This window comes from Miscanthus floridulus, chromosome 3, assembly GCF_019320115.1.
Source record: "Miscanthus floridulus cultivar M001 chromosome 3, ASM1932011v1, whole genome shotgun sequence".
NCBI lineage: Eukaryota > Viridiplantae > Streptophyta > Magnoliopsida > Poales > Poaceae > Miscanthus > Miscanthus floridulus.
In genome coordinates this window covers 151060022-151080028 of record NC_089582.1, presented here as the reverse complement: position 1 = coordinate 151080028, position 20007 = coordinate 151060022, and the positions used below count along the sequence as shown (strand labels likewise).

The window sequence follows — 20007 nt, the reverse complement described above, 5'->3', positions numbered from 1 at the left end:
GAGGTACCAAGTGTACTTATATTACATGGATGGATGCCATTAAGACAGCAATGTTTCGAGGTGGAAGCATAGCGTAGTGTTCTGAAGACACTACAGCAGTGTATGCTTTATATCCGGAGACAGTTTATAGCCTGCCATATAGTTTGCCACAGTGCAGGTAGTAGCAGGTAGGAGGCCTAGTTCCATAACATTAGATAGTCGGATCCTAGACTATACAAGAAGCCTGACGATGAACTCCCAAAGCGAACAGATTATGCATACAAAAAACAGCCTTGTGTCGCAATATAGCAACGTAGGCAGCAAAGGTTCGAACTACCCTTGTAAACACCAATGTACATAGTGTTGAAGACAAGCTCGGTTGTAGGCATTGCGGCGGCCATGCAAAAGACGATGCACCAATGGCATTATTTTTTTCATATCTTCTGGGTGTGCAAATATGAACAATATATTGTAACATAGGTAATTCATGGAAAGAACCCAGCATAAAGTGAGATAGTTCAGAAAATGAAAGCGCTAAAGTAATCAGTAATCCAGTTACGAAATGTCAAGGCATGACCAGTGTCACAGTAAGACTGACACAAGAAAGAGCTCCAAATGTTTTGCTTGAATTTCACAAAACTTTTCAAGGTATGAACACTAATTCCCAGAGATACTATATGTCAACCATCCCTCGGAGGGTCAGACCAAACCATTTCCTGGATTATATAAACCACTTACCATTCAAGTTATTTTGCGCAGCTACTGTTAAACAGTGGGCAAGTTTAGAAATAAACTTAAAAGTGCAACAAAGCACAGAGGTACCATATGTCAAGCATCCCTCAGACCAAACCATCTGTTTTATGGTATTATATCAACCACTTACCATTCAAGCTATTTTGCACGGGTATTGTTAAGCACTCGGCAAATTTAGATATAAACTTAAAAGCGCAACAGAAACCTGGATGAGTTAGCAAACTCTATATACACAATTTGTGATATGAGACACATACTCAGCAACACCACATGAAGCAGGGGTATGAACAGGTTCAGGTTCCACTGAGAGCTGCACAGTTAAGGGAATCAGCAGATATCACAGTGTCTGTAAACGATAATTCTAGATTTGAACAGAAAGCTGATGGAGCAAAAGTAATTAGGGCAACCTGCCACAAAGGAAATAATGTACAAAGGCTGTAAAGACACTAACCAACAATGATGTACCTAATACAATGCTACGCATCACCTGTGAGTATTCGAGAAACCAAAATAACAAACAATGATGTCAAAGTAGAGCGCAACAACGATAAGGCATAGGCAATGATATCCATTAGACACACAACAGAGATGTATATAGAAGCACAGCACAAGAAGAAGAAATAACGCACAGAACACAAAGCATCAGGTCACCTTGGATATTTGGTAAGACTAGAGCAGCACAAGGACGAAGGAGCAGGATGGAAGCCGCACAATGCACCTGTAACACATGAACCAATATGAAGAGACCTGAAAATCCAAGGATACCGCAGAAATAAACATCACACATGTACGTATAGACCCGTGCGTACAACATACAACGAAAATAAGGGTGACAACCGGCTGACACATACCGTAAGCTCATAGAAAATAACTGGGCAAGCAGCTAACAGCACGAAGCGAATCAGGAAAGCATGTAAGCAGAATGTAAGCACCCCGACGACCGCCGTACAGTGGAATGAAGAATGCTGAGCCTCTAAATTTTTCGTAAGAAGCACAGAAACGTAGGGACATTTTTCGTAAGAAGCACACAAACGTAAGGACACAGTAAACATGGCATCTGAACCCGCAAACAAAGGCAACTAAATTACCGACAGTAAGAGGAAGTTAAGGTCCATCCATAGCGCATCTGCCAGAAGCAGGTACGTAGTAGATCCGGAGCGGCGACGTAACAGCAGGCAAGAAACCTGGAAACAAAGTCAAGTATTAGTACACACAGCAGAGGGGAAATCAGCTCCGACAACAAAAGGCATCGAAACAGGAACCAAGAAATGGAGCACAGAGAAGGGGAAAAGGGTTGTGGACAGCACACCGGCATGAAGCGCAGGCCCCCAACCATACCAAAAGAGCAAAGGAGGAGAAGACAATAAACACGGCGGGAAGCAGGGTAAAGGAAGCAGGAGCAACCAGGGCCATGGCGTAGGCATGAGGAACAGGGCAAGGGGAGTGCACTGTAGCACGGAAACCGTAGGGGAAAGAAATACGCGGACAACACAGCCAAGAAACACGGCGACGCGGCACGTGCGGCCGAATCGGCGAAGACGTCCAGGGCGGAGGCGGCAAGAACAGGGCAGGGGCCCCCACCGTAGCATGGAAACCCTAGGCGGGAACAATCGATGAAGACGGCGTCCAAGAACGAGGGCAAGGAAGCACAGAGGTCGTAGATCGGCCACGGCCACAGGAGCACCGGGCAGGACGAACACGTCCCAGCAAAGCGCAAAGGCAAGGAAGAGAGAAGGGGAGGAGGAAAGGAAGGCACATGTGGAACAAACGGGGACGACAGAAACCAAATCGGAACGCAAAATGAAGGAGGAGAAAAGGAGCGTGAGCAAACCCAGCTAAATGGAGGAGCACGGGACCCACAGAGGCGTCAACGATGGCGACGGCGGAGAGCACGAAGCGGGCGAGGATAACACAAACGCGGAAAGGGAGACAGAGACGGGAAGGGAACAAGGTGGTGGGGCAGTGGGACGGGAACTAGAAACCACGAAGGCAGGCGAACGGGAGTGGCCACGGGTGCATAGTACCTAGGACGGGGCTCAGCCGTGAAAACGAAGATCAACGGCGGGCGGAATTTCGGGGGACGTGGATGGCCTGGTTGACAGCCGAAGTCTCCCGGTGATAATAAGAGATATTATACAAGAAGAAGATGGTGCTTGGTGCGGGGCAGGAGCTAGCTAGCAGATAGTAGTGAAGCCATGCCAGGGTGATGCTGGGCTGCCAATTAATAAAATAATAAAATGAAGCCATATATGAGCACGACCTCGCCCCCAGAATAAACGACGACATGGCGAGGACGGTTCTGTTCATCCTCTCACCTTCACATAGACGATGCTGTTGGAACCGCTTGACTCAGTAGGTTTATATTTCCTTCTTTTTAAATAACAGAATTACAGGGTTATAGTTTTTCGCTAGAGCAAACCAGCGAAATGTTGTCTTCTACAACTACAATTACATACAAAAAATGAATTGTCTTTTAAAAAGTCCATGCGTTGTTCATCCTTCTTCAACTATCGAAAATTCGAAATCGTGCAAAATAACCTCATATGGATATTCAAAAGTATTTTCCCCATTCATGTTGTGCGATGGCATGGCAACCAGTCAATGAATAAAAAAAAAAGCCAACCGTCCATTATTCATTGTCCTCGTGTGGGTACAGTTTGCATAGAAATTTTTTTTCCCGTGGAGGAGAGTAATAATATAAGAAATCAGATTTAATTAGCTCCCTGATTGATTCGGTTGACTTGCTCCCCAAACCAAAATCCCAATTTACTAAAACTAAAACACAAATGGAGGAGTCGGTCGTCCCTTAGCTTCTCCGATCCATCCTATATATATCCAAATCTATCCATGCATGCATCCGTCTCCGTCTCCGTCTCCATCTCCATCTCGTTCGGATCGAGCGAGGTGACCCCTTCCTCCGATCCGATCCATCCATCAGCTACTCTCCGATCCATCGCTTTCGATCGTTTCCATGGACACCAGCGGCATCGGGTCCGTGGACGGGCACAGGCCCGCGGCGAACGGCGCGGTGGCCTGCCCTGCATCCGGTGTTCCGGGCTGCATCATGTCGTCGGCGTCCACCGGCGGGGTGCCTCCTCCTAGGGACGCGACGCTGGGCCGGCACATTGCGCGAAGGCTGGTGCAGGTGGGCGTGAGCGACGTGTTCGCCGTGCCGGGGGACTTCAACCTGACGCTGCTGGACCACCTGATCGCGGAGCCCGGCCTCCGTGTCGTCGGCTGCTGCAACGAGCTCAACGCCGGGTACGCCGCCGACGGGTACGCGCGCGCGCGGGGCGTGGGCGCCTGCGCCGTCACCTTCACCGTGGGCGGGCTCAGCGTGCTCAACGCCATCGCCGGCGCCTACAGCGAGAACCTGCCCGTGGTGTGCGTGGTGGGCGGGCCCAACTCCAACGACTACGGCACCAACCGCATCCTGCACCACACCATCGGCCTCCCGGACTTCTCGCAGGAGCTCCGGTGCTTCCAGCCCGTCACCTGCCACCAGGCCGTCGTCAACAACCTGGAGGACGCGCACGAGCAGATCGACAGGGCCGTCTCCACGGCGCTCAGGGAGAGCAAGCCCGTGTACATCAGCGTCAGCTGCAACCTGCCGGGGCTGCCACACCCGACGTTCGCGACAGACCCAGTGCCATACTTGCTGGCGCCAAGGTCATTGCATTTTGCATTGATTAATTAATTAATGGTCTTTGTTAGTTGAGAAAATGAATGAATGAAATCATCATTGCATAATTTGCATGTGCTGCTGCATTAAAGGCCGAGCAACCTGATGGGTCTCGAGGCCGCCGTGGAGGCCACCGTGGCGTTCCTCGACAAGGCCGTCAAGCCGGTGATGGTGGCCGGCCCCAAGATCCGCGTGGCCAAGGCCGGCGACGCCTTCGTGAAGCTGGCGGAGGCCAGCGGGTACGCCGTGGCGGCCATGCCGTCGGCCAAGGGCCTGGTGCCGGAGACGCTGCCCCGGTTCCTGGGCACCTACTGGGGCGCCGTGAGCACGGCCTTCTGCGCCGAGATCGTCGAGTCCGCCGACGCCTACCTCTTCGCGGGCCCCATCTTCAACGACTACAGCTCCGTGGGCTACTCGTTCCTGCTCAAGAAGGACAAGGCGGTGGTGGTGCAGCCGGACCGCGTCACCGTCGGCAACGGCCCCACCTTCGGCTGCGTCATGATGAAGGACTTCCTGTCGGCGCTGGCCAAGCGCGTGCGCGCCAACACCACCGCCTACGACAACTACCGGAGGATCTTCGTCCCCGACGGGCAGCCGCCCGAGTGCGAGCCCGGCGAGCCCCTCCGCGTCAACGTCCTCTTCAAGCACATCCAGAGGATGCTCACCGGCGACAGCGCCGTCATCGCGGAGACGGGAGACTCGTGGTTCAACTGCCAGAAGCTCAGGCTGCCAGACGGATGCGGGTACGTACGTCGTCGTCTTCCCATTATGCATGCATCATGCATCCGATACATATATAATCGTGCAGCTTGGCGCTCCATGCTGGCAACCATGGCAGGTACGAGTTCCAGATGCAGTACGGCTCCATCGGCTGGTCCGTGGGCGCGCTGCTCGGGTATGCCCAGGGCGCCCCGGACAAGCGCATCATCGCCTGCATCGGCGACGGCAGCTTCCAGGTGACGGCGCAGGACGTGTCGACGATGCTCCGGTGCGAGCAGCGGAGCATCATCTTCCTCATCAACAACGGCGGCTACACCATCGAGGTGGAGATCCACGACGGGCCCTACAACGTCATCAAGAACTGGGACTACACGGGCCTGGTCGACGCCATCCACAATGGCCAGGGGAAGTGCTGGACCGCCAGGGTGGCCACCGAGGAGGAGCTCACGGCGGCCATCGCCACGGCCACCGCCGACGACAACAAGGACTGCCTCTGCTTCATCGAGGTGGTGGCGCACAAGGACGACACCAGCAAGGAGCTCCTGGAATGGGGATCCAGGGTCTCCGCTGCAAACTCGAGGCCACCCAACCCGCAGTAGAAACAGGCCGGCCGACATCATGTCAACTCCAAGCTATCGACTCATCATGCGTGCATGTCTCTTCTTCCTCCTAGATTGAAACTCTCATAATAAAGTCGATCGCGTTCTTTCATCATGCATGCATACTCCTAAGCCAAATATTGACATTGCACTTGATGTGTACTCTATAAACGAAACCCAAATCCTGTTTGGCGATCGTTGGTGCCGAGCGAACGTGAGCCTCACCGCGCCAACACAAACCTGACTGCAAATCTTCTCTTTTTTTATCGTTTTGGTGTTCTATCCGGTTGAAACGTGTCGTCCGCGTATTACAGTTTTTTTTTTCCTTTTTCCTTTTTTTTTCTTTTTAAATGCAAAAGTTTGTCCGAAATAAATTATGTATGTAATAAAAAGTTATTAGATGACAAGAACTTATGTGTATAAGTTTGTTACTCGTAAAATTATTATACAAAAATTGCTCTAGAAATTTATGTTGAGGAATTGTTATGATAAAATGTCTACTGATAATTATAAATAAAAATTAGCTTGTGAAAATAATGTAAAAAAATGTCATGATAAGTTGTCTATAAAATTACTAAAACTATATAAAAAATTTTATGATAAAACAATATGATGTTAATTTTGTTCTGCAAAATGTTATACTCAAAAGTTTTATGTATAATTTTGTAATTTTTCTAAGAACTTACGGTGATAAGTTTTGTTCCGCAAAATATTATACATAAAAGTTACTACCTTCGTTTTCGTTTACTTGTCACCGAATTTTTACTGTAGCAATTTTGACCATACGTTTTTTTCTGCAAAAGATTTTTAGATACATTAAGTTTTCACATATATGATTCTTTATTGAACATACTTCATTAGTGTTATATACATTGAAGTATCTAAGATTTTTTTTAAAGAAAAAACAGATGATCAAATTTACTATAGTAAAAAATTGCTGATAAGTAAACACAAACGGAGGGAAGTATCAGAATTACTTCTTCACAGTTGCTGAAAACATCAGTCACCCAGATTAGCTCAGCCCAACCACAGCAGACACTCACCTGGCCTAGCACAGACTAGCCCAACTCTCTTGTTCCCTTCATTCCTTCCGATCCCGACCCAATGGCAAGACTGCAGACCCAAGCGTAGCCAGTCCAAACCTCCCTTCCCTTGGACTCGCCGCGTCGCACAACTCGCACCCATCCCATCCACCGCCGCCGCCATGGCGGACGAGATCGACACGAGACCGTCCGCCACGGGCTCTCGGGGCCGCCCTGTGCACACGGGCTCTCGGGGCCGCCCTGTGCACACTACGGTGGATGACGACGGGGAGGAGGGCAAGATTGCAGCCGCCGCCCCCATGCCGGCCCTCCCCACCACGCACCCGCTCCAGCACTCATGGACCTTGTGGTTCGACAACCCACAGGGCGAGAACAAGCAGGACGCATGGGGGAGCTCCATCCGACGCATCCACAGGTTGAAGACGATTGCTGCTCCATTGGATTAGGATCCAACGGCTCTCACCATCGCCTGACGGATATGCGGTGGTCAGGCGACTGTGCTTAAGACACACCCAAAAGTTTTGTGCATAACTTTACAACTTTCTAAAAAAAATATGGTCATAAGTTTTGTTGGCAAAAAGTTACATGCATAAAAGTTACGAATACAACTTTGTAACTTTCCAAAAAAAAAGAAGTTGCGATTTTTTTTTCAAAAATAGAAGTCACAGGCCTAGGATTAATATAACTGTGTAACTTTCTAAAAAAAAAGAAGTGCCGAAAATATTCCTTTTCAAAAAGGAAAAGAAGAAGAAAAGCAGGGTGGTCGTGAGATTGATCGCTATATCATGTCCTAGTGGTCCTTTGCTGATTAGCTGACCTGCGAACAAAATATTGTTGGCAGAAAAAAGGGAAAACGAAATATTGTTGGCAAGGAAAAAAAAAACGAAATAATGTTGGCAAGGAAAAACGAAATATTTTTGGCAGAGAAAAAAAGAAAAAAACGAAATACTTTATATACTTCTCCTAAACAAAATAATATTAGCAGCAAAAAAAATAAATATTGTTCGCAGTGTAAAACCAAGATATCGTCGGCAGAAAAAGGGAAAAAAACAAAGGCTACCGTGTGGCTGCTGGGATTCAAGCCCAAGTCTGTCCGGCCACAATGTGGAATTCTAACCACTAAACTATTGCCATTTTGTTGAGTCTTATTTGTAGGAGGAATCATGTATGCACGCAAATCATGCATTACTAGGTAGGTAGGCGCGCTTCGCTACGCCTGTATGCTTCTATTTGCTTGAGCATCTTGTGTAGGGCTACATTGACGTGTGGGCATGCCGTAGTTTTTTTATTGTCTTCTAAAACATTAAGATGGAGGTACTCCTAACAAACAGAAATTGCCAGGCACATGGTGTAAGGAACAAAACATAGTTATGTTAATCCATTTCGCGTATAAGGAGCAGCAGGCATACTAACTGAGAAATTCGGATGCATGACATAACATATACAATTAGTGGCAAGTTTAGCCAGGTAGCACACTGAGGGACAGAATGCTCCATCAATGAATATACAGTAAGTAGTCTAAACCAACTGGATGGTAAGAAGCAGATGGTCTAAGTCTTTGGTAAAGCTGATTGGAAGTGGACGTCAGCATCATTGGCCTTGATAGGACTCCTAAAAGCTATATCTGTATGAATACTCCATTAATGTACATATACAATAAGTGTTCTGAATACTCCATAGAATCGCTAGGTGCTATCTGCATGTTATATCTGTATGAATACTTCATTAACGTACATATACAGTAAGTGTTCTGCATCAGCTGGATGCGAGAAACGGGTGGTCCAAGTCAATGGTAAAGCTTATCAGGAGTGGACAGTAGCATCATTAAAGCCGACCTAGCTAAAGCTGATCAGGAGTGGCCATGGTAATTTGTTTGATGGCAAATGAGCAGAAATATTCAAGAAAAAAATTAAGTAGAGTTTTGTCATGCCTAGTTATGTTTGGGAGAAACTGTATAAATGGGCTTTTTCCGGGTGAGATTCACCATGGCCATGTAATCCCTGCAAGGATTGGCATGCAAATGTGAATCCGTGATTAAAAAGGATGACATTTTGAATGTAGCCACTATCAGTTTAATTCAAGAATATGTAATGCCAATAGAAAGGGGCTATGAGAATATTTGATAGCCACAATCAGTTTAATTCAAGAGTATGTAATGCCTATAGGAAGCTATGAGAGACGATAGAGGCTATAAAATGAGCACATATGGTGCAAGTAGTAGTGATCAGTATGGATCCCCAAAGAAACAATTATAGCAAGAAAATTGAGAATCAATATATTAGAAAGTAGGATGGTCTGGTTTGTTTAGAGATAGGTTGCATGAAGAACATGTACGTAAAGTCACAAAAAATAAAAACAGATGACAATGTCTGAGTATAAAGCAAAGTGGGTAATTATAGCACAACTTTTTTAAGTTTCAAATGTAAAGTTGTCATGCAAAGTAGAAGGTGATAGTGGAGGGCAATTCTCTTTATGGCTGAGCTACTTGAACAGTCCGGTGGAAATGAGACATATATAGTAAAGTATAATCATCTTCTTCGTTGTGCAATATGCTTAGTGTATGCCTATTATGTTAGCTCTACAGATGACAAATTTGGGAATAACACGGTAGCAACAGGGGGCATGGGTTCAGTGGCATACCAGAGGCTTAGGTAGCCCTGAGCTGGTGATCATTGTATTGAAAAGAAACCGAAGCTTGACTCTGAACTGGAGGCAACATTCAGAAATCTGACACTGTATTCATATTTAAAGCTGTTCTCAAAGATTTGGGCTGTACAGAGTACAAAAAAAAATTCAGACCAGGTTATCATTTAGTACCATATATTGCAAAAGTAAAAAAAAAACTTTTTAACACACTGTATGCATGCCTTGGCATATATACTTTAGCATTTGGACCTGTAAAGGTGCATGGATCATGTTAATTTTGTTTTCAGTATTTTATAAGCAACTGTGCATGTATGCAGATAAGCTGACCCAGAACATTCTATAATGGAAAAGGATCATTCGCAACAAAAGCAATTAAGGTCTAAGTAATATAATATCGCTAGAGGCTAAATAAATTAACTGCAGAATTTTGCTGCAGGAAATTTTCAGTAAGGCTGCATCGTTTTCTTTTAAGATTTTCTTGAACAAAGTTTCCTTGTCAACATTAACATGGAATCTATTAAGGGAATGAAGGCAAAATTAACAGCTTGGAGCTTCAAATTGTACGGACAAAAAAGGAGGCATGAACATTATGTAGCATTGTAGCGTGATAAGTAAATAGAACAGCTCAAGCTGAAAGCAGGTGCAAATAAGCAATACTACATTCATTAGAACATTAGCAATCCTTAACATTCCATAATGCCTTATTAGGCTTCTGTATTGATACATCAGAACATATTTTTCATCTATATATTAAAGAACAAATTAGCAACAGCAGCAGCTCCCAAACTAATGTGATAGCCTGAAAAATCAAAGATGTACCGAACAAAGTAATAAGGAAACAGCGAGGAAAATATAAGGGGACTAATTTTACAAAAAGGGACGATAATAGCTGCGATTAATATAGAAGACACACAATTTATGGGCAGAATATATATTCGGAGTCCTACAATTACAAAGGTTTCAGACAATTATTTGCATATATGAATCGCATCTGATTAGAAACCACTATCCCTATGGTAATACAAAGTGGTCAGACTTCTCTAAATTATAGTTTATGATATTAATCAGTTGATCTTTCTAGGGTCAAGAATACTAATTTCACTGAAGCCAACAACTAAATTGGATACGAAGCTGAATAGGTAAAGAATAGAAGAATGGAGTGAGCAGGATACACATGCAGGAATCTTCCCCTTTACTACTTGAATTGCTATAACTGTCAACATACATGAATCAGGGAAGAGCAGGATGCACTTGACAGATAAAAACATATTTAAGTGGGTTTTCCTCTATAGAGATAAAATTTTATTATGTCATCATCACCAAGCAATACAAATCTTGGGTATGTATTGGTATCAACAGCGAGACATCGAAGAGAACATACTTACATGAGCAGTGACAAATTTGTATTAGCACTAACCTATTTAGAGCAAGAGAAAAATTAATTGAATGGCAGTGCGATAAACATACATCGATGATAGTCTGTCTACAAAATACGTACACATGAATGAAGTTGTTTGAAACTTGAATTCGAATCATGTAACCCCAATTTTAGTAAACCACCATAAACTGAACTAATAGAACAAAATAAAGTGTAGCACTTACCTGTGAGGGAACCATCAAACCTTGTAATTGCCTTTTCCTAAATGACATATGCATTGTCTTTTCCTAAATTCACATGGAGCGAAACAATTGAACTTTGTGTGCCATTAGAAGGAAAGGCGGTGATAGTGCATACTGCATACCCCTCATGTGTATCAGAAATAATGCCTTCGAAGCATCAGATCATCAGCCAGTAAATTCATCTGAGCAAGAAAGGTCCCTGCACCAGTGATATGGCACATTGCGTATGACCTGCACACATCACGATCAGAGACTCTAAGATCTGGGAACACATGTGACTTATATGAAAATAATGTGGACTGCATTTTGAACAATTGGTCATCAAGAATATTATGTGTAGTACGTACCCTTTAATATTTCACATTGGATAGCCCAACACTGAACTAACTAACGTTAAAAATCTAAAAATAGAGGCAGTGCATATAACAAAGATCGGCACACACCAGACATGAACAGTTCAGGCAATAGGAAAATAACCACGGCAAACTAAATTTACCCTTTAAAAACCAAATGTGGAAGTGAAGCTGTACCTGGAAATTCACAAAGGTCATGTTTGTTAGCCAATAAAAAATACTAAGCTCTGAAATTTTATAAAAGAGGGAGAACAAAGAAATTTAGCAGAGCTATATTTTGTGCAGGTACACTGAACCTTAACTTTGACATTGCCAACACGCCTATGCAGATTAATGATCATAAATTGCAATTGATCGGACTCAAGAGGTAACTTTGTAGGCACTTGTTAACATTAGCTTCTCTAAGATCTAGCTCAATGAGAAACTAAATATCTATGTCCATGTTTTAATGGCCTTGTTGTATCAAACGTTTTGACCTGAACCCAAAAAAAATATGGGATGGGGCGCAGAGGGAATTTTTAAGCCTACAATATACACAATCAAACGCAAACACTGTAGCAATCTATGTTTCATGAGGAAACTGGAACTTGGAAGCAAGTGTGAGCTAATTTTGCCCTTAGGGAGCAACACCTTTTTTTTTTTGGCTTTTGTGACCTCATCTTATAGTAAACATAAGCAAGCAATTCTACAACAGAAGTACATATTACCATATGAGTAATCCATGATCTTTTCATTTTAGAAAAACAAAACATGGAGACTACACATAAAAAGAAGCATACTCCTATTCCCATCATGGCAGGCCAGTTGCAGTGAACAACCGTATGAACAACCGTAAATTGAAGCATATAATGGGAAAAAGCAAGAGTAGGATAGCAAACCAAACACGGGTGTTGGGGGCCTGAGATGAGCGCATCCTATCTATGAGGAAGGAATCGCCAATTGGCGTGGGGATGTATACTGAGTAGACGAACAGCTGAATATCAGCCGTCCAAACCCTACGATAGGAAACCAAGTCAATTTGAGGGAATCAAAGAGGCAGAGCAAAATTAGAAAATAAACAGAGGAAACTGGAGCACCTGGGCGAGACCGCTGTCCGCCATTCTTGCTCCCCTCGTGGCACCTGGGCGTCGTAGCAATCTATGTTTCATGAGGAAACTGGAACTTGGAAGCAAGTGTGAGCTAATTTTGCCCTTAGGGAGCAACACCTTTTTTTTTGGCTTTTGTGACCTCATCTTATAGTAAACATAAGCAAGCAATTCTACAACAGAAGTACATATTACCATCTGAGTAATCCATGATCTTTTCATTTTAGAAAAACAAAACATGGAGACTACACATAAAAAGAAGCACACTCCTATTTGCATCATGGCAGGCCAGAACAACTGTAAATTGAAGCATATAATGGGAAAAAAGCAAGAGTAGGATAGCAAATCAAGCACGGGTGTTGGGGGCCTGAGATGAGCGCATCCTATCTGTGAGGAAGGAATCGTCAAAGTCCAAACCCTACGATAGGAAACCAAGTCAATTTGAGGGAATCAAAGAGGCAGAGCAAAATTAGAAAATAAACAGAGGAAACTGGAGCACCTGGGCGAGACCGTTGTCCGCCATTCTTGCTCCCCTCGTGGCACCTGGGCGTCGTCCACAGTTGGAACCTGATAGCGGCGGAGATGAAGATATGGGCGGACGGTAGACAGCGCCTCTGCCCCGGGTCTTCCCGCGCCCCAAGCGTCGTCGTTATCGCCGGCTCTCCGTCGCAGATCGGCTCGCGCAGCCGCCGCCAGGGATGTTCACGGTATCCGCGTGCGGCGCAGCTGGAGGAGAGGAAGAGGTAAAGAATCCCCGCGCGTAGCCGGCGGCAAGGCTGGGCGCCACATCTGCGCGCGCCGCGGTCGAGGGAGAGGAGGGCGAAAGGGGCGAGGAAGCGAGGCAGAGAAGGCGAGTTGCGTCGCTGGACGGTTTTCGTTTTTTGTTTTTTTAGGCCGGTTAATGGGGAGAGGCCAAAGCGATGGATGGACACGCACGAGCAACGTGGCTGCATACGATTGGTAAACAGTAACCCGAGCGCTCTCAGCGCGCGGATTCTAGGAGCTTTATGGAGTTTCATATATGTGAGGAACACTATGGCACACATGTTGGGAGTTGGGACTATGTGGAAACAGATCATACATTACATGAGAGAAACACTATAGCACACATGTTCGCACGGTATACAAGCAAATCATACATTACATGAGAGCAGTGGCGGAGCTTGATGGCAAAACAAGGGGACATCAACACTAATTTCTTACTTAATATGCAAATTTATTAATTTTTATAACTAGTTTAACCACTACCCAAGGGAGTTTTCAATCAGCAAGGAGCCATAGCCCTCTTTGGCCTATCCGCTAGTACGTGAGAGGAACGCTATAACATTCATATTGCCATTGTGGTGCAAGCAAATTATACATTGCATTAGACTAAAACTATAGCACGCATATTACCATTGTGGTGTAAGCCCATCTTTTTTTATGCTAAAATTTCGTGTGCCATAAATGTAGCACAAACTTAGAGAGATAAATCTTTATCGGATCAAATTTATTTACCTATACCTAATATTAAAGTATGATTTTTTTCCTTTATCACTCGGGACCCATCACCCCTCACTCGCACCTCTATTCTTCTATCACTTACTTTGACCCCCGTACGTTGCTACGGGATAACTAACATTTTATACTAAAAACACACTCGCACGATAAGATAACAATACTGTAAAAATTAAACACCAACGTTAAAGTGACATTTAATCCAAAAAGCAAAGTTTATGAATTTAACACAATCACGGAGTGCGCGACGTCGCAGGCTCACAAACTCTACTTTATAGACCTTTCCGTGATGCGGCTAAGATAATGTTTTATATTGGCAGGAAGAAATCTCCGATATCCATTTCTTTCGTGCTCACAAACTAATGACCCTAGTGCAACAATGGAAAATACAAAGGAGCTATCCTCGTGAATGTGCAGAACCAACGCCAATACGATCATGCCATCCCACGACCACTGGTATGGTGTTGTTTAGCACTATTGTTCACTATTATCGCTAACTTGTTTTGTTGGTTTTATTCAAGTAATTTATGTTTGTAATTATGCATGTGCTAATTCGGTTGATCCCACATTGGCACATGAGAAAAGTGGAGAAAATCGACAAAACTCATGGTTTTGAGAACATACACGTGCAATAGTTATGAATGGTTACAAAACAAAATATTATGAACAAAACACTGAAAGTGTTATTTTTATAACAATAATATAACACATGTTCAATTTTCATTATGCCATCACACAAGTGTATATACAACATCTTCGTGTAGAGTCTGATAAACCAATTAAAAATACCTAGGAACAACAACAAATATGACATTAGTGAGATATTATTTGTACAATATAAATTGAATGGAAAAAATGTATTGTATGCGTTAGTAATGTTTTGTTACCTCGCCTATGACGTTAGAACCTCCTTAAATACAATATTTTTCGTGAAAGTTCCATCCGCTATTGCGGTCTTCTTCTCCTTATCTTTTTTATTTGACGCATTCTTATTTTTTTTCCTCAGCATTCTTTTTAGCATTTTTCTTCTCTATCTTTTTGGCCTCCTCCTCTTGTGCCTCCGCATCAGGCGGGAGGGCAAGGATCTTAATATTGGTTCTTGATGTGGCTCTAGACATCAAAACGTACAACTGACCATGAGAGAACACCGGTGTGGATAGGTACACACCCATGTTCGGGATAGTTTGGCCCTGTGACTTGTTGACCGTCATGTCAAAGCTCAGCCTAATAGGAAACTGCTTCCTCTTAAACTAGAATGGGAACATCTCGTCATCCAACGGGAATAGCGGTATTCGAGTAAAGAATACCCGCTTCCCAGCATGCTGCCCCACCACAATTTCAGCGTCGATTGTATTTCTTCGAAACCCCCGCACCACCAGCCTTGTACCGTTGCATAGCCCATTGGCAGGGTCAATATTCCTAAGCAATATGATAGGACACCTGAGCTTGAGCTTCAAGACGTGGGGAGGCAGCCCATTGGGGATCAAACTGTTAAGGAACTCTGATGGATAGTAGTTATGTGATCATCTACCACGGAGTCAAATCTGTGATACACCGTCTCGCCGCCCTAGAATATATCAATCATTTTCATATTGATCATGTCCACCCAATCATTACGTGTAGATAAAATTGCTCTGGTGGTGATGTAGTCTTTGTCCGACATGTTTACATTTAGATCTGGAAAGATGATGTCGATCAATGTATGAAGATCTTTCTCGGCATCTCTAGAGTATGGGACACATATCTCATCTGGAATACGTACATTGCCATCTCCGTTAACCTCTTCCGTTCCACCACCAATGCGCAATAGATAATCTGCAAACCATGGGTCACTCTGAGCCCTCATGTTGCGGACAAGCTTTAGGTGGCGCATGGATTCCCAAAGATACGACCTTCGTAGAGAAGCACCGACTATTTGAGCTCTGGATCCTTTCCGCACAACAGGGAGGACCTGTCTGAAATCCCCACCAAGGACAACAGTCTTTCCACCAAACAGTAGGTTTGACCGGCCCATTATATCCCGTAGGCTGTTGTCTAGTGCTTCCACATTTTGCCTCTTTGTCATAGATGCCTCGTCCCAAATTATGAGAGCTGCTTGCTGCAGCAACTTGGCAGTACCACTCTGTTTTGTGAAGCTATAGCAACCGCCCTCTTGAAGAGTGAGGGGTATCTTGAAATGCGAGTGGGCCATCCTCCCACCTGGCATTATGGTTGCTGCGACTCTAGATGTAGCTGTAGCCACGGCAAGCTTGTCCTGGCTGCGTAGTTTTGTGAGAAGTGCCATATACAAAAATATCTTTCCCGTCCCGCTAGGTCCATCCACAAAGAACAACCCGTCTTGTTTGCTACAGACAGCGACCATTATCTCATCATAGGCAGACCTTTGCTCGGCGTTGAGTGAGTCGCACAATAGCACATCTTCAGGATTCTACCCGACGCTAGCTTTCGTCCTCCCCCACAGACTGCAGCATGTTTCTAATGTCTATCAAAACTATTTGTTGCACCAAATCCGAGGATGGCTGATTTGCGGCTGTAGTCCTCTGACATTGCATCGTAGTGTTTTTCCACAATCCCATCACATCATGTGGCTCACAGAATACCAATATTGTTGCAAATAGCCTCCATAGAGAGGAAGACATCTGGAATAAAGTAGCTTCAGTTAGACATTCATCCAGTGTATTGTCTTCTTCGATTAGACCCCTCTATCGACGAAATATGGTCGGCAGTATGTCAATGAGAGATGTTTTTTAGAGGGGTCCCTTGCCCGCCTTATATAGTCCGGGGGACAGGGTTACAGATCTGGAAACTAATCCTAGCCAGTTACAATTGCCATAGGTGGCCGAATAAGGATTCCTATTCTAACTGACCAGGATCTTGCTTGATCTCCAAATCTACCTTGAATCCTTGCACGAGATTCTGAACAGGTTGGCTGGGCCGCGCGTCGTCTTCTAGTGGGCTGAACCCCCTGATCCGGGCCGACCCAAGCCTAGCCGCAAGGGTATAGGGGTTAATACCCCCACAGCTAGTCCCTGAGCACCATGTATTATGCTGCGACACGCCATTCGATCTCCTTCGACTAATGCGATCCGTCTTCATGTCATCTCCAACTAATTGAAATATTGACCAATCGAATGTGCCAGCATTCTGGTCAGAACAGAGAGCAGTAGACCACGATTATAGCCGAAGATTCTGGTTGTCCGAAGAATGCATGGTGCTCTAAAGAAAAAAGAAAAAGATTTCTTTCCTTATCAAGTGTGCCCACTTGTATTTCTAAAAAGAAATGTAAGTGACCCTTGGACAATAGTAATTCTGGCAATCAATCAAAGCGTAGGGGTCGATAAAATAAGCACATTCACCGCAATGTGAAGTGTGCCCACTTAGTCCCTGAGCCTGGTAGTAAGTGACATAGGCACATGGTGCCAGGGTCTAAAAAGAATTTCCACTGAAGTTAATAATCCAATCGTCGTATAAGCAATACGAGATGCACTGGCAAGTGCATCGTACCGATGTAGTCCCCGAGCTTGCTGGAAGGCGAAGTATAAGCCTTGTAGCAAGGTCTAAATAAATGCCTCTCGACTGTATGTGAGTACAAATCACATGTAGCCAAGGAGAGCGGTCTCCGAGCAGTGGTCGAAACAGTCTCCGAGCACGGTAGTGATTTGAAAAATCCTATAGCGCGGTAGTGGTCGGGACAGTCCCCGAGCACGGTAGTGGTCTGGGCAGTCCCCGAGCACGATAGTGGTCTGGATAGTCCCTAAGCACGAGAGGTGCAGCGAAGAACCAAATGCCACTTGTACTATTATTTGGTGTATTTATTTATCTTCTTACTCTATCAAGTCCATTTTGACATGTCTGGTCAAAAAAGTAGACAGGTATAGCACGTCATACTGTCTTCTTGTCCTTTCAAGCAAACAGTCACTTGGCACCTGTAAAGAGGTGCGTCAGTGTGGGCCCTCTCACACTAGTAACGAAGAGGCGCATTCACTGATAACGAAGAGGTGCATATATTGGCATAGATCTCGAGGTTGTGAAAACAACCGTCTGCGGCGTGTGCGCACGTCTCCCAAGAATTTTGGGTAGACGAAACGGCGGAACTCTTGGTTAAATATAGTATAGAATTGGTAAGTTACTTTTTACCAAACCCCATTACCATTCGCCGCCGCAGCCTTCTTCTTCCTCTTGCCAACCCTAATACCTCTGAAATCATCACCAATCAATCCTCCACCGTATCCTCTTTCATCAGCAAGGCCAGATTCATAGCAAAAAGTGACGTCTAGAAGAAAGCAGGAGTCATGGCGAAGGAGTGGTGGAAGTTGAGAAGCAACGAGAAGACCATCGAAGACCTTGTCGTCATGGGAGTACTCCACAACAAGGAACTCGTAGGATGGCGTGCGCCGGAGGGCGAGGGGTACCCTGATCCACAACTAGGTGAGATTGTGGTTTTCAAAGACTTCTTCAAGTGGGGTTTTGGGGTTCCAGTGCACCCTTTCCTTTAGAGGCTCTGTCTGTACTACGAGATTGGGATTTGCAATCTGCATCCCAACTTGATTCTCCTTATCTCCACCTTCATTCATCTTTGCGAAGCATATGGCGGCTTCCAGCCCCATTTTGACTTCTTTCGCCATCTTTTTCTGTCTGCGGAAGAAAGGAAGCGGTGGCTCGAAGATAGCTAGAGGTGTGTACCTCAACCTCTAGGACGGGATGAAGGCCCAGTACCTACACTGCCCTTGGAACACATCGCTTGACGACTGGTACAAGAAATGGTTCTACATCCACGAAGAGCCGAACACGATCACACTGTGCGACGTGGGGTTCATTCCAAAGAAGAGGACAAGCTGGTCAGAGAAGCCCGAGCACCTAGAACAGATTTTGGAAATACTTGGGATGATACCATGGAAGAAACTGGACGGTCCGAGCATGGTCGGGAACTTCATCAGCTAATGGATCTAGCCCTGCCAGAGGAGGGTACATCCTGGCTATGAGTACCAAGGTAGCGCAGACCCGATGAGGACGAGGCAGGAGGCGCTTGACAAGATCGAAGTCAGGGCCAGAATTGGAGAGCTATTTAACTTAGCTGATCCAAATTATGTCAGATTGAGCGACATCGAGCACGCTTTCAAGCTCGCCTGACCTCCCTCAAATGTAACTCATCTTGCCTTGTACCCATAGTCTTATATTGTAATAGGAACTTACCATGTTATCTCCTTTTTGTTTGCCAGATTAATGGTTGGGATAGAGCAACAATGTTTGTGTCGTCAACCCCTGGTGTAGATTGGCCACAAGTTGCTGACCCAATGGCCTAGACCAGTGCCGAGATCGAAGACGTCGACTGGGCCGTGCTCAGAGTTGGAGAGGAGGCAGCGGCCAAAGCTGCTGGTAAGCGGCCGGTGGCCAGCAAGCGTCGTTAGGCGATCTTTACTCTATCAGATGATGACATAGAGGAGGGAGAGGATGTAGACATCTTCTGACTCGTCCCTTGAAAGAGGAGGAGGCAACTAGAGTCGACAGAGCAAGGTGGCTCCTCCATGCCGGTGGGACCCACATCGCCGACCACTACAGCGTGAAGGACAACCGGCGGAGGGGTCGAGCACCAAGCCCCAACATCTATGCTGGATGTAGAGAGAGACCAAGCGTCACCCGCACAGCATGTGGAGCAAGCACGGCCAAAGAGACATGCCTTTGCCACATCATTCTGCGCTTCTAACATGTAAGTATTTATAACTTTGTTGTAAGCTTGCAATTTGTTTTGATTATGGTTGCCCTCTAAACTTATCTTGGATATACTAGGTCGGTGTCCACCGAAAATCCGAATCAACTAGCCAGGAGCGGCGTGGCTCTGCCAGCAATTGTAGAGAAAACCATAGCAGAGGGTCCACCAAAGCCTCAGACCACAAGTGGTCAGACAACAGTCCCCGAGTAGGGGGTCGAGGGAAGAGCTGAGCCAAGCACAAGTGCTCCGAGCACTAACCCTGCTAAGGGCAACACCTCAGCACCAAGGGTAATGGAATAGACCGAGCAGCAGCAGCCGGA

At 45.3% G+C, this 20007-nt stretch overlaps 2 protein-coding genes and 1 long non-coding RNA gene across 3 annotated transcripts; 1 reads left to right on the top strand and 2 right to left on the bottom strand.

Moving 5' to 3' along the window:
• Positions 1 to 3588: 3588 nt before the first annotated feature.
• LOC136547545 (pyruvate decarboxylase 2-like) lies at positions 3589 to 5926 on the top strand. Its single transcript, XM_066539487.1, has 3 exons — positions 3589 to 4401; positions 4507 to 5157; positions 5253 to 5926. The coding sequence occupies exons 1-3, from the start codon at positions 3704 to 3706 to the stop codon at positions 5731 to 5733; spliced, it is 1830 nt and encodes a 609-aa protein (XP_066395584.1). The 5' UTR covers positions 3589 to 3703; the 3' UTR covers positions 5734 to 5926.
• A 2263-nt stretch (positions 5927 to 8189) lies between these two features.
• On the bottom strand, positions 8190 to 11367 carry LOC136547544 (uncharacterized). The gene is made up of 2 exons (XR_010781587.1): positions 11165 to 11367; positions 8190 to 8387 (listed from the first exon to the last, which is right to left on the bottom strand). It is a non-coding gene; the product is annotated as an uncharacterized lncRNA (long non-coding RNA).
• Positions 11368 to 15544: 4177 nt separating this feature from the next.
• LOC136544709 (uncharacterized) lies at positions 15545 to 16168 on the bottom strand. The gene has a single exon (XM_066536774.1). The coding sequence runs from the start codon at positions 16166 to 16168 to the stop codon at positions 15545 to 15547; it is 624 nt and encodes a 207-aa protein (XP_066392871.1).
• Positions 16169 to 20007: the final 3839 nt, after the last annotated feature.